A 15,371-nucleotide genomic window follows, 5' to 3' on the forward strand; every position below is an offset into this window, starting at 1 on the left:
TGAAGACTCACAGATGAACAGCCTGACTTTACTCAGCCCAGCATAAACAAGCTCGATGTCCTCACAGAGAACCCCCAACGGGAATCAGAGGCAGGAACTCTGATCCTCAAAGGTGCCACTGTCTTGCTGAGTGACCCTGCATGTGTCACTCAGCTTTTCTGAGCCTCATGTGTTCAACTCTGAAACAGACGCACTGTTACCTTTCTTGCTTTCAGAGTTACTGCGAGGACCAAACAGCATCTTAGGAAGCCTGGAGGACCTGGAGCCAGAGTACCTGGTTCAAGTACCACTTCCACCAATTCTTAGCTAAGTGACTTCAGGCTTGTCATTTAACTTTTCTCAGCCTCAATTTTTTTTCCCTACCAAAAAAACAGTTGCGAATAGAGACTGGATCCCAGGTAAAGGACAGGATTTGAGATGTAGCATGCACTCAGAAAACTTCAGCAATTATTAACAGGTTTTGTAAACTACATAGTTTTGATCAAATGGAAGGAATTCTATTTTTGACATATTCTGGGTGTCTCTAGTAGCTTAGAGCAGGATCTGGGTGCCTGGCTTGTTCACAGCCTCATCCCCATACTCTTGGAATTCACAAATATCAATGTGGATTCCCCGCACCCCCCCAAAATCCTTGGCTCTCAGATCTCTTGTCAGTAAGTTTTATCTCCACCTCATCTTAGTAATAATAAAAATAACAGCAGCAACAAAATACAGACACTCTACATCTGGCCAGAAGCTCAAAGCTTTGCTTCTATTATTTCATTCATGCAGCACACCATCCTATGTAGTAAGTACCAGTATAATTATTATTTAATACATGAGGAAACAGAGAAGTAATTTGCACAAGATCTTTACTAAGATTTGTTTTTTAAAGTCAGAGAACAATTCACTTCTGACACCAAGTGGGTGGGTTTTCCCCTCATACCAAGCAATTCTGACCCTAACTACCCAGAGTTAGGGCACACCCCAAAGATTAAAGGTTCAGACCCATAAGACGGTCCCCAGTTCAGATGCCAGTCTCCAAGACACCTGTACTTCATACCAGCTAACTATAAATCAGGGTTCCCATGACCCACTCCTCAGGTTTGATAATTTGCTAGAATGGCCTCCAGTACTCAGGTAAAGTTATCTTACTCTCACTGGTTTATTTTAGAGAACACAACTCCAGAACAGACAGACAGAAGAGAACCTTAGGACAGGGTATAGCATAAAGGGAACTGAGCTTCCGCCCTTTCCCTGGGTATGCCGACCCCTGCAGCACCTCCACATGTTCACCAGCCCAGAAGTTCTCTGAACCCCTTCATTCAGAGGTTCTTACGGAGCGGTCCCATTACATAGGCGGGATTGATTAAATCATTGGCCACTGGTGATTAGCTCAATTTCCAACCTTCTAATCACATGACTGATGGAAGCCAGACCCCATCCTGAAGCCATCCAGGCGGCCAGCAAGATTTACTTCTTTAGCATAAACTCAGGTCTGGTTGAAACGGCCTCATTAGGAATAACAAAAGATGCTCCTGGGACTTCTGTAGCAGTCCAGTGGTTAAGACTTCATCCTCTAATATAGAGGGTGAGGGTTGAATCCCTGGTCAAAGAGCTAAAATTACATGAGCCTCTAGGCCAAAAAACCAAAACATAAACCAGAAGCAATATTGTAACAAATTCAATAAAGGCTTTAAAACAATTTTTTAAAAATACTCCTCTTACCCAACCCCTCCAGATATTCCAAAGGTTTTCAATCTCTTGTACCAGGAACCAGCAAATGAAGACCAAATATGCCTTTCTTATAAATCAAAAAATCATAGCTATGCAAGCCTGGAGCCCACACTTATCAGGCACTGAAATCCACAGTTGGCTAAAATATCTCATTCTATAATTACCTCTGGTGCCAGTACCCCTACATCCTCCCCACACTTCCCATAACACCCTGGTACTCCCAGGCAGGGCATTCTCCTAGCCAGGTTAGCCTTCCCAGCCTCTATAACTGGGGCTATCGCTAACCCCACCCATTATAGTGGTATCGTTTTTAAATAATTTTCTTTACTTATTTATTTTTACTTTTTTTATTTTTGGCTGTACTGGGTCTTCATTGCTGTGTGGGCTTTTCTCTAGTTGCAGCAAGCAGGGAAGGCTTCCCAGTATGGTGGCCTCTCTTGTCGTGGGGCGCAGGCTCTAGGGCTCACAGGCTTCAGTAATGGCAGCACATGAGCTCAGTAGTTGCAGCTCCTGGGCTCTAGAGCACAGGCTGAATAGTTATGGTGCACTGGCTTAGTTGTTCCTTGGCATGTGGGATCTTCCCAGACTAGGGATCGAACCCATGTCTCCTGCCTTGGCAGATAGATTCTTTACCACTGAGCCTCCAGGGAAGCCCTAGAGTAACCTTTAACTCAAGCACCTCTTTGTCTCCTGCCCCCACCGGAAACCAGGCCAGGCCCAAACACATCCAAGATCTGCTTTCTGAAACTGGCACTAGTGGTCAGAATTTACGATGAATTGTCCTGGGAACTACTTGTCCAGAAGCCGCACAGACTCCCTTGGGGAGGCCAGATCATTTACCAGCCACTCCAAGCCCTAGTGACCACCACCCACACACATCCTCCTCTCTCTCTGGATGAACTGAGCCTCTTCTGTCTCCAAGGATTTTCTGGCAGCAGCATCCTTATTCCTCACTCTTGAAACTATGTAGCAAGCTACATGTGCTGGCTTGCCTCTATTATCGATTCCTCTCAAAGCCATCTGTCAGTGGCCCTCACCTCTGACCCCAAATATCTGTTCCAAAAGGAAATAAATCAAAGATGCTCAGAGCTGAAAGCAACTGTAGAGGTCATTACATCCAACTCTTTACGTGACATTGATCCACCTCTACGGCGTCGCCAGTAAGCGACTATGTGGCCTCAGCTGGAATGACACAGCACAGGTGGTCCCCGGATGGCACCTTCCAAGCAGCTGATACCACCTCTGTGAACGACTTCCCAAACTTGGGCTCCAGCACTGCCCTCTGGCCTCTCGAAGAGAAAACCTCATCTCTTTTCCCTAGGAGGACCTTCTAAGTGCATGAAGATGGCAACCCCCCGGCCTTGGGTCACCTGCTTCCCTTTTCAGGCTAAACAGTTCTCAGTTCCTCCCTGCGCTCCTCATCACTCACGCTTTCTGTGACATATGAGCAGCGTCACCCCTGGTCAGCCGTACATTTCTCACTGCCTCCTACTTTATGGATGAGCCCGAGCCACTGCCAACATCAAAGGCAGCCGCCTCCTCCCTGTGGCCTGAAGCCAGACTGAGGCCCATCCAGTGAAGGCTGGGAGGAGGGCAAGAAAGGGACGCTCTCAGAGACAGCTGAACTGGGAAAGGACGAGAAGGCGGGTGTTGGTAAAGGTGAGAGCTAGGGTGTGAGCAGCCTGAGCTGGGGGTGGTGGCAGGTGGGGACCAGGGGTATGCAGGAGCTGTGAGAATAGGAATAGCTCAGTCCTTAGGGCACAGGCCTTCCCTGGTGGCTCAGAGGATAAAGCATCTGCCTGCAATGCAGGAGACCCGGGTTCGATCTCTGGGTTGGGAAGATCCCCTGGAGAAGGAAATGGCAACCCACTCCAGTATTCTTGCCTGGAGAATCCCAGGGACAGAGGAGCCTGGTGGGCTACAGTCCACGGGGTTGCAAAGAGTCGTACACGACTGAGTGACTTCACTTTAGGGCACAGGCAACTTTGGGAAGGGCTTTCCTTGGACAAAAAGTTCCAAAGAGGAATATACAGCTGAGGCTAGAATAACGAATCCCAATCAGAGAGATGCTCATTTGAGTTATGAAAAGTCTCCCTTGGAAATTGTTACAGACCCCAGAGGAGGACACATCTAGAGAGACTGAGGCTTATAAGACTTTTGAAATCGGTATTTCCTTCACTCCAAGCCAGATACAGGTTCACGTGCCTAAGTGATTCTCCATTTTGTCAAATAGATGGAGAAGCAAAAACGAATCAATACATAGGTTGGGTTCCCTAGCAGAGCCTGAGACAGGGTTCCTCATCCAGGTAATTTATTGAAGTGAAAGTGAAGTGAAGTCGCTCAGTCGTGTCCGACTTTGCAACCCCATGAACTGTAGCCTACCAGGCTCCTGGTCCATGAATTTTCCAGGCAAGAGTACTGGGGCAGGTTGCCCTTTCCTTCTTCAAGGGATCTTCCCAACCCAGAGATCGAACTCGGGTCTCCAGCATTGCAGGCAGACGCTTTACCATCTGAGCCACCAGGGAAGACACTTTATTGAAGGGATGATGAACTCAGGAAAAGCCTAGAAGGGAGGGAGGCACGCAGGATAGGGAAGGAAGAAGACGTAAGCAAAGTGGTGTTTTGGGAAGACGCGAAGCTCAACCTGACCCCATGGAAAGCTCGGGAGTGTGAAAAACGGCACCCTAATTTCTGGGGTCTCGAGACGCCTGGCATTTTGAGCACCTGGGTCAGTCGGTTGCTGGCCCCTGGCTGCCCCCAGGCGGTGGGGAGGTGTATAACTTCTCAGCTATCTCCTAGACCGGCACTGCCAACTGTCTAAGGACCAAGGGCGTCCTTCTGATCTCAGGCCAGATAGGAGCCATAGGAGCTGCAGCCCCAGCAGCAGGAGAGAGGGTCTGGATGGAACTACAGCATCTTTCACAAACGCCCTTGCTAACTTGAACACGGACCCCTGCTCACAACTCTAGGACCAGCGTGATGGAGACTTTCAGGCAGACTGACCAACTGCAACCACACACAGGGCTCGCCGACAGTTTTGACTGTTGGGCTTGGTGCCTCCCTGTTTCTGCTACACCCACACAGGGTATCAGGGTATTTTTCCTTCCGTGGTACAGCTCTATCTACATAACACAAACAAATAAATAAATAAGCATATCTGGTTACTAAATAACATCCATTCCTTGCCTCCAAACATAAAATTGTAGTTTCAACGAACAAATGTGAGATCAGAAAATAAACTTTGATTGTGTTCTACTACATTAGAGTTCTACAAATCGGCATGTCCTTGGGAATCACCTAGTTTAGCCTGTTCATCTTACAAGTAAAGAAACTGAGGCCCAGAGAAGCTAATCACCTTGCCCAAGGTTGGGTCACTCCATCAACAGAAGTCAATAAATGCAGGCAAATACATTCCTTCTGTGCTTCATGCTTTATTTCTCCTGAATACAAATTTCCGCGGCCAGTGAGGTAATCGATAGGGAATGGACCTGAGTCATGAGAAAATAAGTGCTGGGAGATGGAGACATGCGTTTGCAACCAAAGGATGACCCTCTGCAGAATGTTCTTCTCAAATAAAGCCCATTCTGATAAATAGGCTCCTATCACAGGCTTCCAGTAACCACTAAGCCCCATCTGTATGGACTGGCTTGAAGTCCATTGCAGGGGAGAACTATGAGACATGGAATTTCAAATTTGCAGAGGTGATGAAGGCCATTAGTTTCGGGTTACAATAGATCATGGGTCAAACAGCCCTGCTGGTCAAGTTTGATATGGCAACCTTGCTCCATCAAACACAAACACTCCGACAAAAAAAGACAGCACACAGCACACTTTCAGATATCTCTAGACCCAGGTGACATATTTTTGTTCTGCTGGAGAAAATGGGATTACTTGGTTCTTTGAAATATGAACTGCTCTATGGGAACAATGCCTCTGACAAGTTTGGTGCTAAAAGCTACCAATTCAAAAAAAAATTAAAAATAAAAAAGCTACCAATTCAGTTGTGGGGGACTTTTTACATGGCATCCCATTTCAGCTCTTACTCTAGAAATTGGTAGCAAACTAGGTTTCAGAAACTTTATAGAAAATTGTCTAGAGTTCATCTCATCATTAAGGGAAAGACTTGCTATAGAAAGGAAAAGGGAGACACTGGAGCAAGGGGGAAAGACTCCATTTCCAATTCAGTAAGCTCTCGGGTAGCCTTCTTCCATCAGCAATTCTGGAGGTCTAAGAGCTCCCAGGGACAAAAGTGGAAATACAGAGCAGCTAGGTACCAGCCCAGTGGCCTGATGAGGCCTTAGCCTCTCTTGGCAAGCAGATGGTTTGGGTTATTGTAACATTCACTTGTAGTTAGTATCCCAGCCCTTCATCACATCAGAGCGAAGTCAACACACCCCTGAAAGCTTTACTGCCAGAATGACACGACCTAACACTGCAAACTAGAAGATCCCCACCAGAGGCTGGCACCATGGAAAACCACCCACTCAGCTGGGCAGAGGTTGCCTCTGCAAGAGCATGGTAAATATGCACAAGACTTCCAAGCAACTTCAGGAATAAGAGCTATCATTTACTCTGGATGCAATGCAATGTATATGCGTGCATGCTAAGTCTCTTTAGTCGTGTGCGACCGTATGGACTGTAGCCCTCCAGGCTCTTCTGTCCATGGGATTCTCCAGGCAAGAATATTGGACTGGGTTGTCATACTCTCCTCCAGGGGATCTTCCCAACCCAGGGATCAAACCTGTCTCTTACATCTCCCGCATTGGCAGGCGGCTTCTTTACCACTAGCACCACCTGGGAAGCCCAATGCAATGCATACCATTTTGATATAGAGCCTAGAAATTTCCCAGGTTAGAGTAAGTCAGGGTCTATATACCATGCTGAGGCAGGCAGAGATGACCAGGCAAGGAGAACCTCGTGGTCTTCACAGTCCATGGTCCTCATGGTCATGAGGAGTTGGGTCTCATCCAGGAACGAGATTAAGCCTCAGTCAGAAGATCCAATTGGGGTTCAATAAACACATCTCTGGTTCAGTCCAGCAAACATACAACACACAGGACCAAGATGGCTTCAGGTAAATGCACAGCTGGGCTGTCAATCAAGGGCCATCAGAAAAGAGTAACTTGGACTAACCGTGGTGGCTCAGTGGTGAAGAATCTGCCTGCCAACGCAGGAAACACAGATTTGAACTCTGACCCAGGAAGATTCCGCATATTCCAGAGCAACTAAGCCCGTGTGCTACAACTACTGAAAACCACATGCCTAGAGCCACTCACCACAACTAGAGAACAGCCCTGCTCGCTGCAACTACAGGAAAGCCCACGCTGCAACAAGAACCCAGTACAGCCAAAAGTAATAAACAAATAAAATTACTTTTTAAAAAAGAGCAACTCCTGTTCAATTGTGAACCTAAAACCCAAGGAAGCTGAGTTAAGAGAAGCTGGTACCTCTTTCTCTCACAAATTATCCCTGGATGCTCCTGGCAGATAAGACAAAATATATCCCACCAAAGAGGTATTGATCAGACCCATGGAGACCCATCTGTAGATTTTATTTTTACACTAAATGGACCTTTCAAGGAATTTCTAACCCTCTGGATACTACCCAGGGGACCCAGGGAGAAGAAGGCAAGCAGACACGGGCTGAGTGTATACTGCATGCCAGACCAGGCATTAGATGTACAGATGTGTGAACCCAGGCATGATCAAATGGAGTTACTCCCCAGACACCAAAATAATACATGCAATTATATCTAAGATGCTATTATGGGCAAGGTTGTCTTCTTTATTCCTTCCCACACTTCCCAAGTTTTCTCCAGTGAGCGTGGATTGTTTCTATAATCAGAAAGTGTATTATTAAAATAATAACAATAAGGAGACAAGTCATCTCAATGCAGGGGGAATCCTGGGTACCTACACTGTAAAGGGAAGCCAAAAATGCAATTGTTCAGTTGATATCAGAGTCACCTTACATTTGAAAAGCTACAAACCCGCTTCACACACTCTGATGACACATTGGAAGTGCTTTCGATGTGATAAGCAGTTCTAAGTCCTGAAAATATAAAATTAGGAAAAAAAAATCATGTCTTACAGGAAGGAGAGACTGAAATGGACAATGTATAAAAATTATCAGTGGTTAAAGAATGCAAGTATTAAATTAAATCTTCTCCAAGGTCGCTTTCAGCCTAAACACTTCATGATTCTAATGCAAGGGAAAGCATGCATAATGACTGTCCTATCGGAGTACGCCAAAGGCTGTCTAGAAGACAGGGGAGGAAGAGATTAATTTAGATTATGATATGGGGAAAGGGGTTGGCAGTGGTTTCCTAGAGAAGGCCACAGAGATATTAGGGCTGGGTTTTAAAGGATGCATAGGATTTAAATAAATAGACATAGAGAGAGGTGAGAGATGTAAAGAAGACAGGCCCATGAGCAAAGGATGTGGGATCAATTCAGGAAACTGCAAGGAACTAAAAAAAAACAGCTTTCCTGGGTATTTACTGTGGGCAGGCCCTGTTTTCAGCATGACAGATGCAGAGAAAGTGTTTGATGAGACAAGATTCCTGCTCTCAACAAGCCCCCGATCCAGAGGGCTAAGAAATGGGCCATAAGCTCTCTGATGGCAAAGATCTGGTCTAGCGCCATCCCTGCTACATGGGAGGTGTTCTGCTTGATTAACAAAGGAATGGATGTGCTAGGCACTCACAGGACACGCTGGATACAAGATGCCTGCCTGGTACCCAGGCCACTCGACTCCTATCAGGGGTAAGGCGGGCAGCACAAGCTTCCTGGGCTAAGGTTAGTGGCATGAGCTAGACATGGAAGCCAAGCTGGTGGGTAAGGAGGGGGTGTTCAGGTAGCAGAACTGATACAGACATACTGTGAAAAGGGAACGCTTGACACATTTTGAGAGTGAAGAACCCCACAAACACAGCCGTTGCCCATGATCTAAAGCTGTTAGTGAGTCACAGTGAGGAAGAGTGGGCAGGGCCCTGGCCTGGAGTCATGGGAGCCAGCATCCAACCAAGGCCCAGGCAACACTCCCATGGGATGCTAAACAAAGCAAGGGGCCTGCTCTTGTACCAAGCACCTGCCCCGCACTAGCTCTCGGCATCCTTGGCCTCCGTAGATCAGTACAACGACTCTGAGTGGCAGGCATTATTGTTTTTAATTAGAGTTGGAGAGAGTATAGTTAAGAAATTTGCCTTATACAAATTACAGATTATACAGGGAAGAGAGGGTATGGTTGGAATTCCAACTCAGATCTCTCCCCAAAGCCCCCATTCTTCACACACCTGTTCCTCTTGTGATAAGGAGTAATAAGATTAGCTATGGACCCACCGACCTGGGGCAAGAATTCCAAATATATGAGCTTGCTAAACCCTCCCCAAGCCATCTCTCTAAGGCCATGCGATGTGGATGACTAAGAGTTGTAGAATTGCCTCTAACAAGATCCCATTGTGGAGGGACCTTTCTTTCAGTACAAAAAGAAAGAAATGCCTCTCCTAAGAAATGTCAGGTTTAAAGTACACGCACGCATGCACACACACACACACACACTCACACTATGGGAATCAGGTTAAAAATGCAAACTGGGGGGGCATTTGCATTCCTGAACTTGGAGGCGGATGAACCCCAATGTGATAAGCAGAAAAAAGACGTGAAACCATCACGTGCTAGTTACAAGCAGTGGGATTGCCACCTGTCAGCAACAGTTAGCTGCTGAATCCAGCTGTGACCTCCACTCTAAGAAACCCCATCCCCGTGATGCTAGGCTTTCCCCCAGGGCTCCATACAGAGAAAGTAGCAACCTCCTCACTACCGTGACAGCATTACTCATCAACTGACTAGTCTGGTGGGCTGCAAACAGGGCAAGCAGCCTGGACAATAAAAACCTTCCTACTTATCTTGATAATAACCCTGCCTTACATCTGCATCATTGTCACAACACACAAAAGGACTTTCATATATACCGTCCCACATGATTCGTTCTCCCCTGTGAGTTACAAAGTCACGGGTTACAATCAGATGTTCCATGAGCAAGTCAGTGCCGAGAAGGGTACAAAACACGACCTAGGGAATAAGCTTAAGAAATGATGGAGCTGGAATGCAAACTTAAGTCTTCCTACTTCTAATCTTAACTTCAACTCATCCAGTCATGACCAGACAAACACCCCCACGGCGAGCCCTCTCACCCTTTCCTTCCACACTAGGTCAGCTGGGCAGGCTCTGCCAAGTGGATACTGTTGAATCAAAATGCTCCTCTTCTTTCCCAGGAAGCAAAAGTATGTACCCATCTGAAGTCAGATGGTCCTCCTGCAGCTGCTGCTGCTAAGTCGCTTCAGTCGTGTCTGACTCTGTGCGACCGCATAGATGGCAGCCCCCAGGCTCCCCCATCCCTGGGATTTTCCAGGCAAGAACACTGGAGTGGGTTGTCATTTCCTTCTCCAATGCATGAAAGTGAAAAGTGAAAGTGAAGTCTCTCAATCGTGTCTGACGCTTAGCGATCCCGTGGACTGCAGCCTACCAGGCTCCTCTGTCCAAGTGATTTTCCAGGCCAGAGTACAGGAGTGGGGTGCCATTGCCTTCTCCACAGATGGTCCTAGGTGAGGGCTAAGAATGTACCTGCCCAAGCATGAAGCATACCTGTTTACATGGCAATCAGAGTCCCACACACAGCTTCTGGGACTTTTAACCTCCACTGACAGTCTTTCGCTCTGCCTGAATCATGGCTCATTCGCTAATTAAAGGGTATTATGCACTTCATTGCTCACCAGCTAAGAACTTGGAATAAGGAAGCGTCTGCAAAAGCATTAGCCCTGGAGATGGCATTAGGTGCGCTTTACAGAAAAAGAAAAATGGGAAAAATGATCCACTTGGGACAGTTCCTCCCCGACACTTTACTGGTCTACTAAGCCAGCCACAGCTCATAGAGGAGGAAGCCACCCAGCATAGGACAAACCCAGGGAGAGTCCAGCAAATGAACCAAAAGGAGAGGGGTACGGAGTACAGAGAATGAATGAGAGAGAAAGATGGTGAGCTGACTTCTCCCATAGCCACCTGTGAGGTCTCAGGCTCCTCTGGTGCACCCCCGGCCAAGGACAAGTACACCTGGACCCCAGGCCAAGAGGCCAGGGTGAGTAGGAAGGATTAGCCTTCACTACAAGGTCCTGGAACAAACTTGACATCACGCCCCACCTTTGGAGCTTGGCTGCTCACTGTGACCAATGGGCGAAACAGATCAACGTCCCGCCTGGAGCGGGTGCCCTTTCAGACACTCTCCTGCCCTATTGGACACAATCCAGCCCTGAGACCCATCCCCTTTTCAATGCAGGGGGAACACTGAGGTCAGTCCAAGGAGGGGCACTCAACCTAGATCAGTCTTGAATCTGGTGAGGATGACAGATAATGACATGACACTTGACATTTATATCCATAAGCAGCTTCCCTATTGAAGTGAGAACCTGGCAAGGTCAAAGGCTCGGGTCAGGATTGAAGGCCTGATCTTTGGCCTCTTGGGACCCCAGGGACCCAAATGACAGGCTGAGTATGAAACAGCAGCCGGGGATCAGAGAACCTTTACTTCTAAATGGAACTTGGTCATGAGTTGAGAGGAAGTCACTAGGTGAACATGTGGTCATGTGGATGCTTGAGAGAACTTAGTCCAGAGGCTGCTACCCACCGCGGTGGCTCTGGTGCCACCCTCTCTCTCTCTCTCTACTCTCTGCATGTTCCATGCGTGTTCAGGCAGACAGAGGAACAGCTGAGTGTGTGTCTGAGCTGCGTGGTGCAGTGGAGAAGCTGAGCGTTGCCACGGCACTAGAAAGCACGGGGTGGATACAATGATGGTTTCAGCCTCTAAGAATGAGGTTTTCCCCCCATCTCTCCCCAAGCCACATAAGACATCATTTGTGCATGACATGTTTTTGGATCCTGTTTGCTCCAATTTAGAAAGGCTTCCAGGACTGCTGGTCCCTGCCCCCAGCTCAGACCCGCTTCCTCTTCAGCTTCCATATACCACGGCCTGATTCTGCTGGGCTCTTTTGCACAATGTTTCAAACAAATCACACAGAACAACTCCCCCAAGAAAGAGAGCTCTACAGGCAGCGAGAAGCAGTACCCTCTCCTTCCCCGCTCCCCAACACTCAAGCACTCTTGGCTTTTCTAGAGAAGACCAGAGACAGCCCACAGCAAGCACAGAGGCTGTGGGCAGAAATCGGTTGTAGTGTTAAAAGAAACTCACAGCAAGAGGCTGCTAAGGCAGTGGATCTGAGAGCGGGCGGGGAATGGATGTATCACGGAGCAAGGTAGGGCATGTCTTAATTAAGCAGAGGACCTCAGACGAGAGCTGACGACAGAGTCGGGTCTCTCTGCCATTTGCCACGCCAAACTTACGACTGCAATTTGGCTCAAGGTTCTGAGACTCAAAAGCTCTAAGGCAGCTTTGGGAGAAGCAACCACACTGGGCTTCCGGAGGGTCCCAAGGCCCCTGATGTCCCAGGCCCTCCCGGGAGCAAGGAGCTGTCAGCAGCAGCAATCAGACTTGTGGTGCCAAGTTCTGCCTAGCAGCCCACTAATTAGGCAGACACAGCTCTCCTCCCATCCTTTCTCTGCCCCTCCAGGAAGCCCCTGCCTGAAAGGGAGCCACCTCCCCTCCGCTTTTGCTCTTTACTCAGCTCCACACTCCTCCTCCAGGCTTTGGAATCTCACAGCTGCTCGCCCCCTCCCCACACCACTCCTCTCGTATCTACGTTGTTAAGCGATCATCATCATTGTACAGATAGCAAACTGAGCCTCTGAGTTTCCAGCTGAAACTCCCAGACCAGCCAGCCTGCAATGCTTTGCCCTCGCAGGCATCTCACAGACCATCCTGCCTCCATCTAAACCCTCCTCTCTGGGCCAAGCACCCTGAACATCTCTTTGCTTTTGACCTGCCAGCAGACCAGACAGAGACCCCGGGGTCCCTGGCCTCTCCTCTCCTGACATGGAGCTCAGAATCCGCACAGGAAAAGGCAGCAAAGAGACTTCCACACCTTTGCAGTATCACCTGCTCCAGCAAGCTCCCAAAGCCACTGGAACCAGCCAGGCTGCCTGGGGCCCCACACCCCCTTCTCTGGCAGCTTTAAGCTCCAGCCCAACCCACAGGATGCAGTGCCTGATGCTACTTCCGAGCAGAGAGAGAGAGGGGAAAAAAAAAAATGCCACCTCGTCAATGACAAGCTGTTCCAATCACACAGCTCAGACACCAAGTGCCCTGGACCACGGACAGCTCAGGCCTCCTGCCTTTGGGTGGGTGGAAGGCAGCTCGGCACATCTCGGGGAGCCATCGCCCAAGGCCAGGCCTCCCGCTCGCCCTGCACATCCGGCCAGACAACAGCGCCCATCCCAGCGAGCAGACACCTCCTGCCAGTTCTAACAACTCTGGCCAACTCCCCTCTTGGCCTTCAACCTGAGGCACGGCTCTCCCTCCTGCTCCAAAGCACAGAGAGACTTCAAACCAAGCCAGAGGCCACCAGCGTGGCACTTCTCCAAAGACCAAGCACAGAAAGGAACTGAATGCCAAGTACTCACGGTGGTGAAGTCCTGGTGGCCACACTCCTGCCCCTTGAACTTGCAGTAGAGCATCATATCCTTCAGGTCATGGCCCACGCGGTGCAGGAACTCCAGCATGCTGAACTGCTTGGGTTTGTAGTGCTTGAAGTTGGCCTTCTGCTGCAGGGCCTCCAGCACCGTGGGGTCGGCCAGGTGCGGGTCGGGGATCTGCAGGTTGACGTCCAGCAGCGCCAGCAGTTCCCCGGCGTGGTACAGGTCATTGGTGGTGAGCCTGGAGAAACGGAAGCCGTTGAGGTTGCAGAGGGTCACAGCCGGGAAGACCAGGCTTTGGGCCACCACCTCGTCCACCTTGGTGACGTGCTGATAAGAGAGGTAGTAGGACACCCTCTCCGAGCTCTCCACCAGCAGCAGGCCCAGGGAGCCCACGAAGGCCACGGCCCAGAGCACACGCCGGACGGTCAGCGGCCCGTAGACGAAGATGTGGCGGATGCCGTGGAGGGTGGAGGTGTTGGCGAAGATCTGGATGCTAGAGGGCTGCAGGCTCCCCTCGCTGGGGCTCTCCTTGAGGTCCATGGGGACCCTGTGCAGTTCCGCAACTGGCTTCAGGTTGATCAGATTTCAGGGAAAGAGTTCCCAGTCCTCGGGGCTCTGCTTAAACCTTGACGTTCAAGGGAGGGAAGGAAAAGCCAGCATCAGGCAGGGCAGCACCACCGGAGTTTATCCTGAAAGCCCAGCCGCACGCTGCCAGGGGTGAGTGTTTATATTAAAAAAAAAAAAAAAACCCATTCAAACTCTAGCTCCTGATTTTTTCCAGGCGATAAGGAGGGCTGGTTTTATTTAGGGAGACACCAAGGTGATGTGGAAGAGATGTGGGTGGGAAGGGAGAGCTTAGCCAATGGAAATAAAGTCCTCCCCCCTACACACGCCACTAGAGACAAGATTAAAAGCGAGAGCGAGGGAGAAAATGCTTAAAACAAGTCGCTCAGCAGCTCGGAGCCTGTTAACCAGTGCATAATGCCCCGTGTTCAGCATCCTGGGGATGTCAGGGCGGCCAAGCTGATGCACTGCAGGCGGGCGCAGCGGCCGAGCTTCAGGGGCCCCCGTCGCCGCCGCCGCGGCTGCTCGGGTCCTCTCCTCTGCCCGTGCTGTTTTGGACTCCGGATCGCATTTCTCGCCGCCGGCCTCCGTCCCTCCTCTCCTCTCGTCCGTCCTCCGGGCCCCCCTTTTATTGGGCAGAATTCCAAATGCCGGGCGGTCCGCGGCTCGCGCCTCCTCCTCGGAGAGTAGGCAGCGCGCGCGGCCGCGGAAAGGCGAGGACCAGGAGGCTGGGAAGGAGGCTGGGGGCTCCGGAAGGGGACTCGTCTGTCTCCCACCCCCGCCCCGCCACCCCCATCCCACCCTCTCAGGAAAAGCGAGGACCCAGAGGGCACCGAGAGAGCCGCCCTCCCTCGCCCCCTCCACCAGCAGGCTGTTGGGATGGGGAGAGGGCCGGTGGGGGTGGGGGCGAGGGCTGCTGGGGGTCCGGGGGACCCGGCGAAAGTTTCTTTTTGGTCTGTTTTGGAGGGAGCTAATGGGGGGCCTCTCCCCGCAGGGGGAGAACCAGCCCCCTCCCCGGGAGGGAGGACGTGACAGCCGCCCCCTATAGGTGGCAGGAAGTTACCTTGATCAACTCCCAAGAGCCCGGTATGGGGGTGGAGGCAGGAAGCCTTTGCACCAAGATCTGTTCCCAGGTCAGACCCAGCCTTGGGTCTCCAGACACAGAGATGCTGGAAGGTGGGAAAGGAAGGGAGCCCGGGAAAACCCCTGATGCCTGCGGGAGGGGGACATTCCAGGGTATGAGGGGCCCCAGGCGCCCCTGGGAGACCACAGGCAGAGCAACAAGTAGCCTTCACCTCCGCAGAGATGTCAGGAGATTTTTGCATCTGAAAGAGAAAGACAGCTGGGGTTCCAGGTAGGACTGGCTGCCTTCCCTTGGGCTGTGTGTGTGTGTGTGTGTGTGTGTGTGTGTGTGGAGTTCTACCCCAGGATTTGCCAGATGGAAACACAGCTGGAGCTATAGATGGGAAAGAAAGATCGGGCTTCCAGCCACCTACCTCTTTTTTT

The 15,371-nt window shown here is 50.1% G+C and overlaps 1 protein-coding gene across 1 annotated transcript in view; it reads right to left on the reverse strand.

The window, feature by feature from the left end:
• ASIC2 (acid sensing ion channel subunit 2) overlaps positions 1-14,012 on the reverse strand; it is a 1,251,793-nt gene extending 1,237,781 nt beyond the window's left edge. The window contains exon 1 of the mRNA XM_044939542.2: positions 13,287-14,012. Within this exon, the coding sequence (XP_044795477.1) occupies positions 13,287-13,841 (555 nt within the window). The 5' untranslated portion in view covers positions 13,842-14,012. The remainder of the gene's footprint in view (positions 1-13,286) is intronic.
• Between the last annotated feature and the right edge of the window lie 1,359 nt (positions 14,013-15,371).

Source organism: Bubalus bubalis, chromosome 3 (assembly GCF_019923935.1).
Source record: "Bubalus bubalis isolate 160015118507 breed Murrah chromosome 3, NDDB_SH_1, whole genome shotgun sequence".
NCBI classification, from domain to species: domain Eukaryota; kingdom Metazoa; phylum Chordata; class Mammalia; order Artiodactyla; family Bovidae; genus Bubalus; species Bubalus bubalis.